Consider the following 18017-nt stretch of genomic DNA (forward strand, 5'->3'; position numbering starts at 1 on the left):
AAGGAGGATATTGAATGGGGATGCTGCTGCTCGGATGCAGGATTTAGACACAGGACTTGGACAAATGACTTTGCTTCCCTGACCAGCTAAAGTGAGGCTGGAGTGGAATCAGGACAGAGTTGCTCCTTCCGGGGACAGGAACAATGTCCTCATAATCACCGTCCCCCTATGAAGCCCACAGTCCCTTTCCCCAGGCCTCTCAGCCCCGCTCAGTCAGTATATAGGTGGGTTTTGAATCCATGCATAGAGCCCCTGGATGGTGATTGGTCCATTCACACAGCACTAAAGTTGGTCAACAGCTTCCTCCCCAGGTCCTCTTATACCTGAGCAGAGCCAGCCTCTCCGCATCCCAAGTTCTGACATGTGATTGCCAGGAGCAGCTTAAATCTGGAAGCATAGTCCCCCCAGAGAGGGTCTCCCCCATGGTCTGGTGGCTGTGCCCCGGGCAAGCTCTTTTCCGATGACTCTGACCCAGTGAGGGTTCCCAGGCCTCACCATCCTGTTCCACCTTCCACTGCTGCCCCTCACGTGGCTTGCTCTACAGAGTCCCCTTCTCCTTCTGCTGCCCCTTTGTCAGTGTCTTTGCCAACTCTGGAGGGGATGGTGTAGAGAAACCGGGCTCACAGGGAGGCTAGCTTGCTGGTGTGACCTGAACGTGTCCAAGTCTGCTTCTCCCCATGTCCTATCCCTTTCCACACTCAGTGTGTTCAGCTTTCTCAAGGCACGTTCGCATGCATTCTTCTACTTGAACCCTGCTGCCATCGTCAGAACTGGGTGGGGAAGGGGTTAGGGACCTATTGTGTAGGGAAGGACACTGAGATCCAGAGAAGGAAAGGGCATCCCTACAAAGATGTGAGGCAGTTGGTGCCATGGTGGGGGTAGACTCCCAGATTGCTTCCTCCTGATCCAGGGTCCTTCCCCAACCAAGTAGGGCCTGACTATCAATGGAGGAACTCTGCCAGCTCCCCCATCACACTGGCCGGTGGCCCTCTATGTTAGCACTTCCCCAGGAAAGACCTGGAGCCTCTACTAGGCAGTAGTGCTTTCCAACATCCACAGCCCCTGCGCATAAGCTCCCCAGGGGCCACCTCTGCCCATAGCTAGTGTAGCCTCACCCCAGTCCTGCTGGTCTGTGCCTCCAGGTTCCCTGAGAGATGTTTCCTTTCTCTGTAAAGACTAGTCAGAACTCTGGCAACTCTGGGAAGAGTTTCCTGCTCAGCTAGCCCCTCTTTCCTGTCACACCCCAAGTCACGGCCTCCCTAACCAAGTGACTAGGATACAGAGAAAAAAATCGCAAGAAAGCAGAAGGCCAGGAACTCACATTTTGGCACAGAAGCCATCTTGATGGAGATCTCTTGCTTCTCTCACGCCAACCTGAGAACAAACAGAGTAACAATAGCCAGCCTGTTCCCAGCATGTAACAGTTTACGGAGGGTGATGAGAGACATTGTCTTCTAGGATGAGCATATCAGCCCTGAAAGGTCAGCACTGTTAGCCCCCTGGACAGATGAGGAAACAGAGGCCAGGGGAAGTGAGAGCGATGTCCCAAGAATGCACAGAAGGTCCGTGCTCGCAGGCATGGAGTTCGCTTTGCCTCAACCCTCAGATCACTCCTGACTAAACAAGGAAATGGGGTCAGGTGAAGACCCGGGATGTGTGCAGAAGAGGGACCCTTTGACAGTCCATAGACCTTCCCTGAGGCCCACAGCACCGGCTCTGGGGACCCACAGCCCTCAACACCTGTAGCAGAGCAGAGACACCCACCACGGAGGCCCACCCCTCCATGCTTCATGCCCCCAGCTGGGCCCAGCACCTAAAAGAGCCAGGCCGCTGCATGAGCCTGAAGTGTCCCTTCTCAGCCTTGGCCTTGTGATTCTCTCCTAAGAACACGAACTGTGCTCCCCCTGCTGCCCCCCACCCCCCCAAAACCAGCCAGAGTAGCAAAGAGGAGGTAGGATGCGAGCAAGCCAGGTTTTGAGATTGGGATCTCAGAATGGGAAGACTGGAAGGGGCTATTGTGCAGATGTGAAAATTGTGCCTCCCCCCCCCACCCCCACCCTCGCCCTGGAGGGATGGGGGAGTGAGGGGACAGGATTTGCTCAGAATCCACTGGAGGGTTAGAGGCGGAGCCGGGCAGCAGCCAGGTCCTGGAACTGGCCAGGCCCCTGCTCAGCACCCCTGCCCTGCAAACCCAACGTCAGGAATTGCTTTCACAGCCCTGACTTGCTCAATGATGCCCTCCCCCCGCCCCCAGGGATTCTGCTCTCTTGTTTTGAAAGCCACTCCTGTATTTGGAAGGAGGCATCCACCCCAGCAAGAAGGGGAAATGAGTTTCTCAAAGGCCAGCCAACTGAGATTCATAAGTGCTCTCTGCCAATAGGACCTTGACTCACAGATCCTCATCGTGGCAGAACTATCAAGTCCACCTGCCCATCTAAGGCTAGAGGGATTGCACCCTCTCTGCATGGCCCTGGGGCATGGTCCAGTGACTGGAATTTATACCAAGGTGAATTCCAGCTCCACATAGCAGATCTTTCTTATACTTGGCTCTACTCTAAAATGGAATAGGTTGTCTCCTGAGGTGGTGAGCTCCCCAACACTAGAAGCAACCAACTTACCTGGGATATTATAGTACAGAGTTCCTCAAAGTGTAGCTCCCCTGCATCAGCATGAATGACCTTAAAGGGGCAGATTCCACTCAAGCCTCAATGTAGATTCTGACTCACAAACGAGAATACTAGACGGGATTCATTCCCTTTCATCTCTGAAATCCTCTGATTCTACCATTCCATTCCATCTACCCTCTTCCCTAGGTAACAGTGTTGTACAAGGGGCATCCTAAAGACACCTACTTTTGAGTTACAAAACCAGAAACCCGTGACAGAAGACAGTTGACAGGAGTTATCTGGGGGCAGGCCAACCACCAAGATAGCTGTTAATCCTGCCTTGCTCCTCTACCCAGTGCTGACCTGACGTGACAGCCGAATATCACAGATGCCTGTTTAAGACTTCACAACCAGGGGCGCCTGGGTGGCTCAGTGGGTTAAGCCTCTGCCTTTGGCTTGGGTCATGATCCCAGGGTCCTGGGATTGGACCCTGCATCGGGCTCTCTGCTAGGTGGGGAGCCTGCTTCCTCCTCTCCCTCTCTGCCTGCCTCTCTGCCTACTTGTGATCTGTCAAATAAATAAATAAATAAATAAATAAAAAAGCCTCAACGATCCCATCCAATTTCATCTCCACCACCTTACATCCAAGGCCCAAATTCCATAGTCGTAGCAGGAACCAAGGAAGAGAACACAGAAAGATGTCCACTTTATGTTCTGGAACTGGAGGGCAAAGTCCTCTGTCTATGCTAGGCTATCAGAGCTTTTCTGGGTCCTTCCCAATGGATTTATACTCTCCATATCTTCCTGTTTTCAGCTCTGAAGTGGACAGACGGGTTGTCTAAATGTCCTCAGGCATCACAGATCATAACAAATGTTTCCAGCCAAAGCCTGGGGCTCAATCCTAGCCCCCCCCTTTGCCCCCTGGTCTCCCTGCTAGCTGCAGGCCATACCCTCCATAAATCGTGGACGCACTACACCCTCCCCTCAGACTCAGTAATGCAACTTCTAGGAAATTATCACTTACATGTTCAAGGATGTGTGTAAAATAGTATCAACAGTAGCATTATCAAAGTAACAAAGCTAACAGAATAATATTATTAACACATGCATAGTACTTACCTGTTTCACTTCTTAAATGCTATTCCTGTATTTAATTAATCTTCACAAGGATCTATGAGCCAGGTATGATGATTATCCCCAGTTTAGAACTTTATACATCGCCTTTCAGTAACTAACAAATCATTAGAAACACCCTGAGTGTCTAATAACTGGGGATTAGTCAAATAAATTATGGAGCTTCCCTAAAATGAAATATTATGGAGCTATTATAAATAAGGTTAAAAAATATTTAGTAAGCCAGAAACATGCTCATAAAGTTAGTTAATATTAAAGGCACAAGCAATAAACTATATTCCATACAATTGAATTTTGGGTGAATGAGCACATGCAAGAAAAAGTCTTACGGGGAGTTCCTTGGCAGGGAAGGCTTTCTGGAAAAGCTTGGTATTGAGCAGTTTCAGAAAGCTATGGAAGGGGGAGGGCAGAAATTGTTCTCCCCACAGGAGCTGGGTGGGATATCACCACTCACGATGCCCGGGTAATGTCAGGAGGCCCGGAGTGGATGCTGAACTTGAGATGCTCAGCACTGGCCCAGCATCTAGAGATTACCACTGGCTTCTGACTCTGAAACTAATTAGAGGGTAAGCAACACCAAGTCTTATCTCCTCTCTGGGTCTCAGTTTCCCAATTTCTACAAAGGTGATCATCACACCTTCCCTGACTTCTCCCAGAAGCTAGGTTGCAGATGCAAAGCTCCAGTGAGGGCTTGAGCCGTGGGATTCCTGATGGGACCGGGGAGCAAAGCTGTGGCTTTTTCTACTGAGCACCTGGTGAGATCTTATTATGGGCTCAAGACTGTGCTAACTGCTTATAAGCAAGTTCAGGGCCAGGTTTGGGGGCAGGCCACCAATGCAGTCACATAAGTCCCACACTCAGAAGGGGTTACATTTGGGGGTTGAGTGCTCTGTGGTCACCATCTTAAAATGTTCGATAATTTTATCTTGAATTTAGCTTTAGTAAGTAAAGGCTGATAGGATAGTGAACTACGTGCTGGGGGCTTGGAGCCTTGGTTTACACACAGCCCAGAACACTTAAGTCTCCGGGTGGGACCCCAGGCACCAGCGAGGGTCTGCACTCACCCAGAAAGGACTCCTGTGCCCGAGGAAACATGCCTTTTACTAGCAAATAACCAGCACCACCACAGGCCAAGGGAGGGACTGTGGAAGAAGGGGAAAAGCTTTATTCTTGCCTTTTGAACAAGGAGCCCTGCATTTTCATTTTGCAAATTAAGTAGCCAGCCCTGGGTAAACCCAAAACATCCCTAACAAGGAATGTGCTGATTTTACTCCTTTTTTACGGCAAGGGAGTTGGGCTTAGAAGGTACATCACCCTGCACAGCTGTAAATAGCTTAGGCAGAATTTGAACCCAGAGCGATTTGACCCAGTCTGAGGCCTCAACACTGTGCTACAGGGAGTCAGGGGACGCACAAGCGGGGCATCCCTCCAGGGCAGCGGCCCCTGACGCTCTCCAGCCCCGATAGAGGCCATCGCGACTCACACCAACGTCAGCCTCTGTCCTGGATGGAGAAGGCAGAGCCTAGCGATAACCTCCCAGGGCATTAGGAAAGCACTCACACCTCTGAGTCTCTTTTCTATCAGCTGGGAGGTGCCTGCATGACCCAGTAGGAGGCTTTCGTCTGACTGTGTGAGAGCCCACTCTTTCCCGGAACCTGAGCGAGCTCCAGAGGAGACCCGTAGGGAGCACGTTTCAGCAGAGCCACCTACAAGCTGATTGACTCTGGACACTCCTCTTGACTCCCTCAGACCTTAAATGCCCCATCTTAAAATGGGAGTGAAAATACTTACGTGGAAGTTCTTCACACACAGAAGGTGGCACGGTTCTCAGCAGCCACCATCTGACTTTGCCTACATTGATTGGCAAGGACTGGCCAGACGTTGGCTACTTTTACTGTGTAGATGACTTGTCCATGCAAAAGCATGGTCAGGGACATGACAGGCACTGGTCACTGGAAGCGTGAGCAATCTTGCCTTGGTGGCGGAGTATCAAGAAAAAGCCCTAAGAGAAAACCAGCATGCAGAGGAATATTGCTGGGCCTCCAGATGCTCCAGATGTTCAGGATCCAGACCCCTTCCTGCCGTGCTCCAAAGTAACTCTCTAAGAGGAGCTCATTAGTCACAAAGTGCTCAGGGGTGTGTTGGGGAAATGAAGCCCAACCCGTAAGCTTGACTCCAGGGTGAAGGAAATGAGCAGAATCTAGCGGGTTTAAACTGGTAGGGTGGCTAGGACGAAGCTGGTCAAGGGTTTACCTCGCCCCACGTCACTCCACTCCTGCTCTCGGGTCTCACACTCCCAAACCAGACACTTAGGATTCTGTGACTAGGACACGTGACCGTGGTGGGGACAGCCCTGGGAGGTGCGGGGGGAGGGGTACTGGTAGACAGGGAGCAAATGCCAGACTGATACCGCGTTCCACAGCAATCCGCCCTCTGGGGGCTGGATGTGATTTACGTGACACTACTTCCTTTACACTATCTTTTAAGATCCTAGGCCTTATGGGGGCCTCTTCTTCTTAAAGTGCTCTCACATACATTATCTTAACATGTGTACAAGAGGCCGTAAGGCAAACACAGGCAGATGTTATTATTCCCGTTTTAGGGGTGAGAAAACAGAAATCCAAAGAAATGCCAAAGGACTAAGACAAAGAAGCCCAGTTTCTCTGCTCTCAGCCTCCAAGAGGCTCACCGTGAAGACAGAACCAAATCTGGCTTGGGACGCCTGAGTTGGTTGAGCATCCAAGTCCTGATTTCGGCTGGGGTTGTGATCTCAGGGTCATGAGATCGAGCCCCTTGTTGCACATGGAGTCTTCTCCCTCTCCCTCTGCCCCTCCCTCTAGCCCCCTGCCCGCCCTACCACCCCACCCCCCAGGAAGAAAGGAAGGAAAGAATGAAGGGAGGAAGGAGGGCAGAGGGAGGGAAGAAAACAGATACTCTGGCTTGCAGAATATGAAGCAGCTTTTGGAGCCCGACATCTCAGAGTCATAGTCATCGAACTAACACGTATGGAGTGATTGCCGCAGCCAGGCTCTGTGCCCAGCACATGTGTACACGACTTTCTCCAACTGTGAGGCTGCTGTCGTCCCCATTGGACAGATGATGAAACCAACGTACAGAGAGGTTGACCAACTCTCCACGTCCTCCAGCCAGGAAGAGGTGGAGAAGGGATATGAACTGAGGCTGTCTAGCTTCACCTTTGCTCGTAAACATTTTGCTGCTCTGCCTTATCAGGGGAAATGAGCCAGGAAAGAATGACAAGCTGAGGAGCTTGTAAACGGCCACGGGCAATTGAGGGGCCCACCAACACTAGGTGGCGATGTTCCCTCATCCCAATTCCGTTTGAGCAGGCCCATTTTTAAGCCATGCAAACAAACCCTGACGATATAGGAGAACCAAGAACCACCTCAAAGGTCTCCTCCTCTGATCCTGAAGACTTAGGAAATGCAGAAAAAAACCTCCAAACCTCAATAGTACTTATTTGCGATTGCTCGTTGCCACTGTGTATTCTTTCTCCGCTTACTTGGGATCTTGGTATTTCTCTTCCACTTTGGCCTTTAGCTTAACACCTGCTACCAAAGTGCCTGCTTATGGAGAGGAGGCTGACAGAGCCACATTTGCCACCATCCTGGCTTCCAACTTTTCTATGATAGGGACTTTCACATAAGAGGCCCCTTAATTTGTTAAATCTGGATTGGTTAAATCCGGAGAGTGGACAACATTTTTGGACTCTTTGTCTCCCCTGGCCCAAAGCTCTCTCCTTCCTTCCCCCCACCAAAATTTATCGATTTATTTGGGGGGGAGAATAGAAAGGACAGTGGGAGAAGGGAGGGAGAATCCTAAGTAAACTCCATGCTGAGCACAGAGCCTGACGCAGGGCTGGATCCCAGGACCCTGAGATCACAACCTGAGGTGAAACCAAGAGTCAGATGCTTAACTGACTAAGCCACCCAGGAACCCCTCCCTCTATTTTTAATTGTAATAGTTATTGAGATGATTGAAGATTTACATGCAATTATAACAGAGAGATCCCGTATATCGTTTACCCAGTTTCCCCCAAAGGTAACATCTTACAAAACTAAAATTTTATAACCAGGATATTGACAATGATACAATCCACCTATCTCATTCAGATTCCTCCATTTTTCTTGTACCCGTGTGCGTGTGTCTGTGTGTACATTGAAAATTCTGTACATTGAAAATTCTGTACATGACTAGGTCTGTGTGTCCACCACAGTTAAGGTTCTCCATCACAAGGATCTCCCCTATTGCCCGTTGAAAGCCACACTTACCTTTCTCCTCCTACATCCCCATTCCTGACCCCCGGCAACGGTTAACTGGTCTCCATTTCCATAAATTGGTCATTTCAATGTTATACGAATGGAATATACAGTATGTAACATTTGGGGATTTTTTTATTCAGTGTAATTCCTTTGAGATTCATCCAAGTTCCTGCATGGATCAATAGTTTATTCCTTTTAATTTCTGAGTAGTTATCCAGGTATGGATGTACCACTGTCTGTCTAAGCATTCATCCTCTGAAGGGTATCTGCATAGTTTCCAGTTTGGGGCTGTTACAAATGAGGCTGCTGTGAACATTTGTGTACTCCTCTCTCCTTTTTGATCGCTAATTGATACAGATGCTCTTACTTCACGGAGATCTTTTTTCCCGCTGTGGCAAACATGCCTTGTCACCACACCATCCTTTCTATGCCAACTTCTAGTGGCTTCGGATAATGCGCCCAGATGCTCCCCTATAGGTATTTATCACTAGACAGGAACCACCACGCCTTTCCCCTTGAAAAAATAAAACAGAACGTACGTGAGTTTGGGAGCCAGACAACTTGGGCTCACACTGCGGGAGCTCTGTCATTTAGAGTTGTGAAATGCGGGGGAAATCACTGAACCCTCTGAGACTGTTTCATAACCATTGTAACAAAGTAGCTTAATAGTTGTTACGGTGGCAGTGTGATGTCCTAGTTGAAAACAGAACACAGGTAACAAGCTGCCTGGGTTTGCCTCCTGACTCTACTACTTGACTGTGTGTCAGGCAAGTTATTTAACCTCTGTGCCTCAGATTTCTGTTCTGTAAATGGGCATGCTACTAGTGCCTATCTCATAGAGCTGTCGTGAGGATTAAATTAGTCCACGTAAAACGATCAGAGCAGTGTCTGGCTAGTAAGCACTAAGCACAGAGTGCCATGTGGCAGGCACTCTTCTAAGCACTTCATACATATAATTTTATTTAATCCTATCAGTGACTTTATAATACAAGCGTTGTTTCAAGATCGATTTCACAGATGTCAAAACTGCAATTTAAGAGATTAAGTCACCTGCTCATGATCGCAAGGCTGGAATAGGAGGGAGCTGAGGCCCACTTTTGAATCTGTCTTTGCGTCTCACTTCTATGCCATCCTGCAGGCCCACACGCTAAGGTGTCATTGCCCTGCCCCGCACAGTTGTGAGGATTACAAAGAAAAGTGTGTTCTGTGGTACCTGGTACTCAAGCTGCTCTACACAGGTCAGTTTCCTCTTTTTAACTACTGGTAGTTGAACAACAGATCATCATTCTGTGTTTGATGTAAATGGCAAAAACTGGTCTCTCGAGACACAAGCCACCAAAAGTAGTGATTTGAGAGTTTTGAGGGATGCATCTGGCAAACATTTGCTAAGCTGGACTGACCCAACAATGACAATGAGATCTAAGACACGTCCATCCAACCCAACCACAATTTATCGAACAGAGCATCTGCCCCACCTCCTTTCTTGGAGAGCTCTGCGGCTTATGGCAGAGATTGCTCAGCGGCACCAATGTGAGGCTTACAGGACAAATGAGTTCAGAGAATATTTCAATTGTTTATAAAAAATTTCCTAAAGAGTTGATTGGGCTTCTGCTAAGCTTTGTTGTATTTTATTCACAGCAATAAAATCACTTTCTGTTGCATTGTGAAAAAAAAAAAAGTTGATGGGGAACTGATGTCAGACATGAAGGAACTTTGGGGTTTGGCCACATGATGTAATCACAAGCACGGATGTCGTAACATGGGCTGCAAGTGAAACGGGGAAATGAGTGCATGGTGCTTGTGGAATATCAGGGTGCAGCTGGAAAGTGATACTGTTGGGCGAGGTTTCAGAATTCTCCTCGTATATCAGCCAGAGACCTTGATGACACATTAATTAAGGTTTGTTATTTTTAGAACTTCCTCATTTCTCAAATGCTTCATTTTAAGTCTTATATGAAAATGAACATCACATTATATTGGTAAGGAGTAAAAGATTTCAATCTCTGCCATTTGTGAAATATCATGCTTGTTGAGGGACCCCTGTTAGTACAGTTTTAATCTGGGTTTTTCCAACTGGAAGAATATTCCCACCTTTAAAACTCAGAATACACCTAGAAAAAAAGAGGTCTATTTCTCAAATGATGACATCAACAGCTACTTATAAACACCTCTCCTTTAAGTAGGTCTTTAGATAAAAACAAGTAAGAAAGAGAAGGTCCTCATTCGGGGTAGGACTGACAAGGCCTTGTTTCCTAATTATAGGCCTAGAAAATCCACATTCGTGCATCACACTCATTTCAGATTCCTATGAATGCCAGTGTAGGGGCCTATTCAGCCAGAGCAGCCCCACCCCAGTTGACCTGCCATTTTGTTCTAAAACTTAAATTGACCTTATTTAAAAGCAAGTCTGGGGAAACCAGTCCCAGGTAACAAAGTCCAAGTACAAGGGTGGGTCAGGCCAGGTGGAGGTATTCAATCAGTAGGGGGCACGTACTGTCTCCTAGCTACCAAGGAGTATGGGCCCCGCCCTTTGGGAGCCTTTTGGCACCAATCCTAAATAGGCTGGTTCAGATGTCTATTAGGGTAAATTGTAATTCAGTTGGTCGCCTAGCATCACTGTGGAGTTTCCTGGGTGTGTTACAATCTTATTGGCCACCTGTGTGTGGCCAGGCCCAACCACATGGCCTTTGCTCTATAAAAGTCAGTCTGGAAAGCAGGGAGGCCCCGACCCGTCTGTTTGACGGTCGGTATGATTCCTGATGCTTGGCGCGAAATAAAGCTTTACTTGACCTTTATTTTGTATCAGTCTCGCTCCTTTAATCACGGACCCATTATTGGGGTACCCAATTTTGGGGGACCCAACAGCCAGCCACATGGACTGTAGATTCACGTTTCATAAACCTGTCAATTTAGGCGTCTATGCCTTAAAAAAAAAACTATCAAAAGCAAGTAAGGTAAATATAGCTTGTCCTTAACACACCTGCAAGGCATTATAAAAAGAAAAAACAAGAATTAGTTTGTAGATGTTTCTATTTCTTTTACACCAAATTAATGAAGACTCTTTTAATCACAGCCTTTAAAGTTCCCAATAGATCCCAATAGTAGGAAGAAAAGCATCTTACCCCAGTAATAACATTTTACCAATAAGGTGTTAAGTGAATTGCAAAACGGGGGTTTTGTAGCACACATTAGGACATAGCAGTAAAAGACAAGAGAAAATTTAAAAGAAATAGCACCAAAAGCCGAGGTATCATCAGGAAACTACATCTTGTATCCACCCCAAACAGAATGAAGCATGCACCATCCAAAACTCCTTGCCATAATCCAGTAAGTTTCAAAGCATCCCCTGAATTTACCTTTTTGCCTGCCAAAGAATCGTTATGTTCTTCTCTCTACTCAATCAAGGAACTTTCATTCTTTTTGATTATATTCAGGTTAAAGGTAGGCAATTGTTATTCAGAATTAATTGGTCCTTTCATCGTTTCACTGATGGTCTCCTAAATCCTTAAAAGGACATTTGGGTGGGTGGGGGAAGCTGACCAGAGGGATAAGTAAGAAAAAAGAGGCAGTGATTCACATCTGCCTTTTGCATGATCTAACCTAAAACTGGTCATATTCAGGTGTGTATCTGGATAGATGCATAAGAAGAGTCACTGGTCTGTCCCCATATCGATATCCCTCTCCTTGAAAGAAAAACCTTAGCTATGTTTCTAGATTGAAAAGTAAAAACTGCAAGCCACAACTGTACAAGCATCTGAACAGGTGGTCAGTGGTGTGAGCAGCTTCGAAACCAGATTCAGACACAGAATCTGGGCTTGAGGCAACAAATCAGGACTGGGGACACCAGCTTTAGTAACCACAGGCAACTGTTTTTTTCTGAAATTTCAGAATTAATTACTTTGGGAAGGGTGAGATTTATCTTAAAAAGAACTGTTCCAAAAGTTTTTGGATCATATAGAACAGAATATAAGCAGAGTAACATTTTAGTGCTAATGGAGTATCTTTTTAGCCCAAATCTATTTATTTCCTTCTTGCTTACAAACTGCTCCCTTCCCCCAAAGAAGGCAATTACATAGAAATAGTGTTGAGATCAGTCAATGTTAGAGACTTGTTTTGCTATTTCTGTGGTCTAAAAAAATACTGGGGCTTATATTTGGAAAAGTAAGTAAAGTAAGTAAGTAAAAGATCAATTAACATAATTATTACATTTTATTTAAAGATTTTAGAAGATGAGCAATAGAGCTCACAATATTTACCTCCAACCATAAAGTTGGGAGAATTTTTTAAAAAGAGTGGATAGAGTGGATACCAAATAACTTTTAGGAAGATAACACCTTAGTGGCCTCTTACATTGTTGAAGAGAGCAAAGGAAGGCTTAAGATTTAAAGGATAAAAGTTATATTTATAAACATGCTAAGAAATACATTAAACCAAAACAAAAAAGAATAAGGAGAAACATATTGTGTCTTACAGGTTAAATCCTGTTCCAAATGATTTCTATGGGACTCTATAATCCCCTTCAACAATATTCAAATAACAAAAACCCCATTACTAAAAGAGCTTCAATACTCCTTTGGAGCTGGCTGTTACAGAATTTACCCTGCACATAAGGTATGCATGAAAGACACCCTGGAGAGACTCAGAATACCCACAAACATGAAATGGTTCTTTAAGTTACACTTGTTTGTCTGGAACCCAGCTGAGTGGGTTCAACTACAACTTGAAGCTTGTCACCTTAGGACAGGAGAACAATTTGAAGCCAAAGGGCACTTTGCCATAGTTAATTCATGTGGCTTCGCGTATACTTCAGATGTTTCTCCTCCATGCCATAACAACTACTAGAATTAAAGAGTACATGAAGAGTACTTTCTAACCAAGTCCAAAGAATTTAGGTAATCATTACAATTTCTATATACTGTTTTCCTAAAGCCACATATTTTATTACAGAAAGGAGAAAGGTAATGGCATCAAGAGATCAAGCACAGGAATTCTAGAATACTAAATTAAGTTGTTTCTCTCTTGCTTCACAAACAATTCTATCAGTGGGCTGCTAAATCACACAGAACCATAACATAACTGTTAGTGTTTTGCATCATGTCCAAGAAAGACCAATATTTTTGCCCGAGTACCCCATTAACCTTTACCTAGAGCTATTATTCTTGAACTTCCCATAAAAGTTTCTTCTCAAATAATTTAGTAATTCTAACAACTTGGAAGGGCAGTATGAAGACCTGAATATTTTAGCCAAGCAGTGAAGGCAACAAACCTCCTTTAAACCTGCTCTCCTGCCTAAATTTTATACACTAAAATAATCCTTTCTCCTTCAATTCTTCAGGGGTACCCAAAAGAAAGTGACATTTCTTGGCTGTCACAAGTTTTGGGTTGAATCTTCTCTGTTCTTCAATGTTCTGACAAAGACCCTGGGCCTGCAGCTCATTCCTCTGGAAATTCAGTTTTGTTCTCAATGAGAGAGATCTCCAGTACAGGTAAGAGCAGCTGAAAGGCGTCTTGAATATAGGAAGCACTGTTTGAGGCCTGTCAAGATTGAAAAAAAGAAAATATCACAGTCACTTAAAAGAGAAAATATACTAAAAAGACAACAAAAAACCAGATTAGTTTGTACAATCTAACTGAATCTGTAACCTGGGAAACAAAAGCATAAACTCAAGTTAGTTAGAGAGGAAAGAACGATCTAGCTCTTAAGATATGAAGTACCCATCACTGGGCCATTAAGGAGGGCAAGTACTGCATGCAGCACTGAGTGTTATATGCAAACATGAATCATGGAACACTATATCAGAAACTAATGATGTACTGTATGGTGACTAACGTAACATAATAAAAAAAAAAAAGGTTAAAAAAAAAAGATATGACAGTACCAAAAAAGAATATCAGCATTTTTGTCCAACTTGTCCATCGGAAATGGTAGCTGTTCTTTGACATCCTGCTTGAATTTGGCATTTGAAGCTTATTTATTCCTCTACTAAATGGGTAGGTTCTGTCACAACCTTTTAGTCAATTACTCAAAGGACTTTAGAAGGCTATGACTCTTACACGAACAGGATTTTCAGTCTACTATGACAGCTCTTCTTCCATGGACTCAATAAAATTAGTGAATACAAGACAGAGACTACAAATACGAACAAGGAAAACTGCTTTCAGATGATAAGTATAGATAAATTTCTATGTGGTGTAACAGACATATTTATGAGAAGCATCATGAAATTTCCATGCTCAGAGTTTTCCAGACTTCATTAATATCTAACAAGTTCTAATCTTCCAGGAGAATAATAGAGCGTTCATTACATTAAGATAAAAATGTACAATTAAAAGGACAAGAGTGTTTCAGATATGTAATCAGGAACAACCAAATCGAAACAGCAATAAGGAAAACCTATTAAGTGTTTTACCGTTTTTGTATTTATCAATAGCACGTACTCCTATTTAAACTTTAATGTGACATTTGCTGCCAAATTTTCCAACCAAAAGAGGTCTCAGAGATCATCTGGTTAGATCTCTTATATTGCATATAAAGATAATGAGATTGTCAAGAAGGTAAATGCGTGGTCCAGGGTCAAATCAGGGGAGGCCCAGGACAGGACTAGACTCCTGGTTTGCAAACTTCTCACCTATACTACTACTCTGCCACCTACTAAATCACAAATTTTCAAAAACACTAAGTGTTAATTATCAGAATAATTATCCTGATATTCAAGGGAAACTGTGCAATTAAGGAATTAAAAGCAATTCCTTGGTGATAATTTTAAAAGAATTTAAAACTAAAGAAGTAATAGTCCAATAGTTAAAAAACTTTTTTCAATTCCTACTTAAAACCTAACCAATTATCTCCCCTGACTTACATAAATATATTTTAAACGGAATATCAAACATCTAAATTGTTTGCACAACTGATAAGACAGAGTTTTTAAAATTTGGAATACAGAAAGGGTCGCACAAGAAGGCAATATAATGGGGCGCGTGGGTGGCTCAGTGGGTTAAGCCTCTGCCTTCAGCTCAGGTCATGATCTCAGGGTCCTGGGATTGAGCCCCACATCAGGCTCTCTGCTCAGCGGGGAGCCTGCTTCCCCCTCTCTCTCTGCCTGCCTCTCTGCCTACTTGTGATCTCTGTCTATCAAATAAATAAATAAAAATCTTTAAAAAAAAAAAAAAAAGAAGGCAATATAATCCATCATGTGATCCTCTTACATCCCCCTTTCCCAAGGACTTAACCCACCCCCTTCCTTAGATCTAATGGACTGATGAGGATTCTGTAAACACAAGCACCTTTGACAAAACAAAGCAAATTTCTTAGCAAGGAATGTTTTGTCTTGTTTTGTAAAAAGTCTTCCCTGTATAAACTTTACTCCTTTCAGAAGCAGCGTTTGCCTGTTTGTAATTTTCAGCCCTTCAGGTTTACCCCTGGTCTCTAGAAGGTGTTTCATGACTAAGGATCATCCACCAGCAGCCAGTGGGCAGGACTGACTACCGACAGCCTACTGCCAGTTTGCACTTCACGCAGCAGCTTCATCATTATGCTTTGTAATAATCAACAGGGAATTTGCATCAACTACACACCATTTTGGTCATAACTGCATCAGTATGGCCAAATTACCAATCTGATTAAAAAAAAAAAGTCAAAAAATAAAGACTGAAAAAGAGCTCATTAATAATACATAATACCCTAAAAGTTAGACTTAAAATTAACTACTGACCTCTAGAAATACTGCAGTGATGAGGGGATTAAGGATGTCTGCCTTTTCTTTGACCTAGGACAGAAGACACACTGTTAAGTAAGCACCAGAAGGCAGAGTGTGATTCCACTTGGAAACACATACACACACACACACACACACACACACAAACACGCATACATAATTTAAGCACAGAAGAATTCTGGACTGAGAAAGAGCAAAACATCATCTCCAAAAGTGCTTTAAATTTCTTTCTTTTTGTCTTCCTGTGCTGTCCAATTGATGGTGTATTCCTTTGTAGTTTTTTAATTGACTTTAAAAAGTATCTTCATTTTGGAAGAGGAGGTAGAAATGATACATATGATCAGAAACATTAGAACAATTTTATAACAGAATATGCAGATATGGAGCATGTGCTCAAAATACTCAATGGTTTTTAAGATGGGCTATTTGAAAAACATGGAAATACATCATGGAAACTTATTATGTGTTAGCACTTTATAGCTCACTTGCAGGTTTAAAGTATCTTTATGAAACATGAAAAGATTTGGCCTCAGAAGATTAACTTCAAGAATCCCAGAAGCTCTTTTAAAGACAATATTAAGGGGAAAAGAGATATCCCAGGACTATCCCTTACAGGAATAATCTAAAATCATAAAGAAAAATTAATTTGGACTACGTTCTTAAATGAGTTGGAAGGCCCAGAATCTGCTGCCACACTGACACTTACATATTCATCACAAAGTGATTTTTTAAAAATTGAGGTATAACTGATGTACAACACCATATTAGTTTCAGGTGTACAAGATTTGGTATCTACGTAAGTTTTGAAATCAAGATTGTAAATCTTCCAGCTTTTTCAAGATCTTTTTTCAAGATCTTTTATTTTTGGGGGGCCCAAAACCGTAAAATGATCACCACAATAAGTCTAGTTAACATGTGTCACCATACATAGCTACAAAATATTTTTCTTGTGATGAGAAGTTTCAAGACCTATTCTCTGAGCAACTTTTGAATATGCAATACAGAATTATTAACTATACTATGCTGTACATTATACCCCATACCTTTTTTTATAACTGCAAGTTTAGACCTTTTAATCCCCGTCACCTATTTAGGCCACCCTTTACTCCTCTACTGCTGGCAACAACCAATCTGTTCTTTGTATCTATGAATCTGGTTTTACCACAAAATGATTTTTATCTGCTCATTTAAAATGCCCTGATTTTATCCTAATTTGTGCTTACTGATTTCTGATCATGTTCTATAGTTTACACACCTTCAGTAAATTTTTACAATTCCTTTAGAAGAAAGAAAAAAAGTTAGTTGTTTTAATTACAACTCTACTCCTGGTTGGCAACTGCAAAGTATAAGGATCGTAATAGTCTAAGTAAGGGACCGCTCCTTAAAACTAGAGCCAAACGGGGGCACCTGGGTTGCTCAGTGGGTTAAGCCACTGCCTTCAGCTCAGGTCATGATCTTAGGGTCCTGGGATCGAGTGCTGCATCGAGCCCCACATTGGTCTCTCTGCTCAGTGGGAAGCCTGCTTCCCCCCCACTCCCGCTCTCTGCCTGCTGCTCTGCCTCCTTGAGATCTCTCTCTCTGTATCAAATAAATAAATACAATCTTAAAAAAAAAAAAAAAACACCAAAAACCTAGAGCCAAACGTTGAGGTTTTTATTTTATCAAGGTCTACATTTCCAGTACAGGAATCAAAGAGTAGCACAAAATACACTGCAAATTTCATAAAAGGAGAAAAAAAAATAAGTCGCAAGGATCAGCTAAACAAAGACAAGGTGATCCTAAAATTCACATGAAAATGCATGGGCCCCCCAAAAATAAAAGATCTTGAAAAAAGATCTTGAAAAAGCTGGAAGATTTACAATCTTGATTTCAAAACTTACCACAAAGCTACAGTAATCAAGACAAAATGGTACTGGCATAAAACCAGTAAAACAAAAATGAGAGCCCAGAAATAAACCTGTATATCTATGATTAATTGCTTTTGACAAAAGGGCCAAGACAATTCAATATGGAAATGCTTTTCACCAAATAGTGCTGAGATGACTAGAAATCCACACGCAAAAGAATGAAAGTGCACCCCCACCTCTTACCCTACATAAAAAATTAACTCAAAATGGATTATAGATGTACAAGTAAGAGCTACAATAAAACTCTTAGAAGAAAACACAGGAGTAAATCTTCATGATGTTGGTTAGGCAAAGATTCTTTAGATACAATATACCCAAAGTACTGAACAGTGATAAAAGAGAACAATGACAAACTAGACATATATTAAAAACTTT

At 43.5% G+C, this 18017-nt stretch overlaps 1 protein-coding gene across 3 annotated transcripts in view; it reads right to left on the minus strand.

The window, feature by feature from the left end:
- Window positions 1-11032: 11032 nt before the first annotated feature.
- FAM114A2 (family with sequence similarity 114 member A2) overlaps window positions 11033-18017 on the minus strand; it is a 34490-nt gene continuing 27505 nt past the window's right edge. For all 3 annotated transcript variants that reach the window (XM_059417207.1, XM_059417208.1, XM_059417209.1), the window contains exons 13-14: window positions 15733-15786; window positions 11033-13555 (exon numbers count right to left, since the gene is read on the minus strand). In XM_059417207.1, the coding sequence (XP_059273190.1) occupies window positions 13454-13555; window positions 15733-15786 (156 nt within the window). In that variant the 3' untranslated portion in view covers window positions 11033-13453. The remainder of the gene's footprint in view (window positions 13556-15732; window positions 15787-18017) is intronic.

Source organism: Mustela nigripes, chromosome 12 (genome assembly GCF_022355385.1).
Source record: "Mustela nigripes isolate SB6536 chromosome 12, MUSNIG.SB6536, whole genome shotgun sequence".
NCBI classification, from domain to species: Eukaryota; Metazoa; Chordata; class Mammalia; order Carnivora; family Mustelidae; genus Mustela; species Mustela nigripes.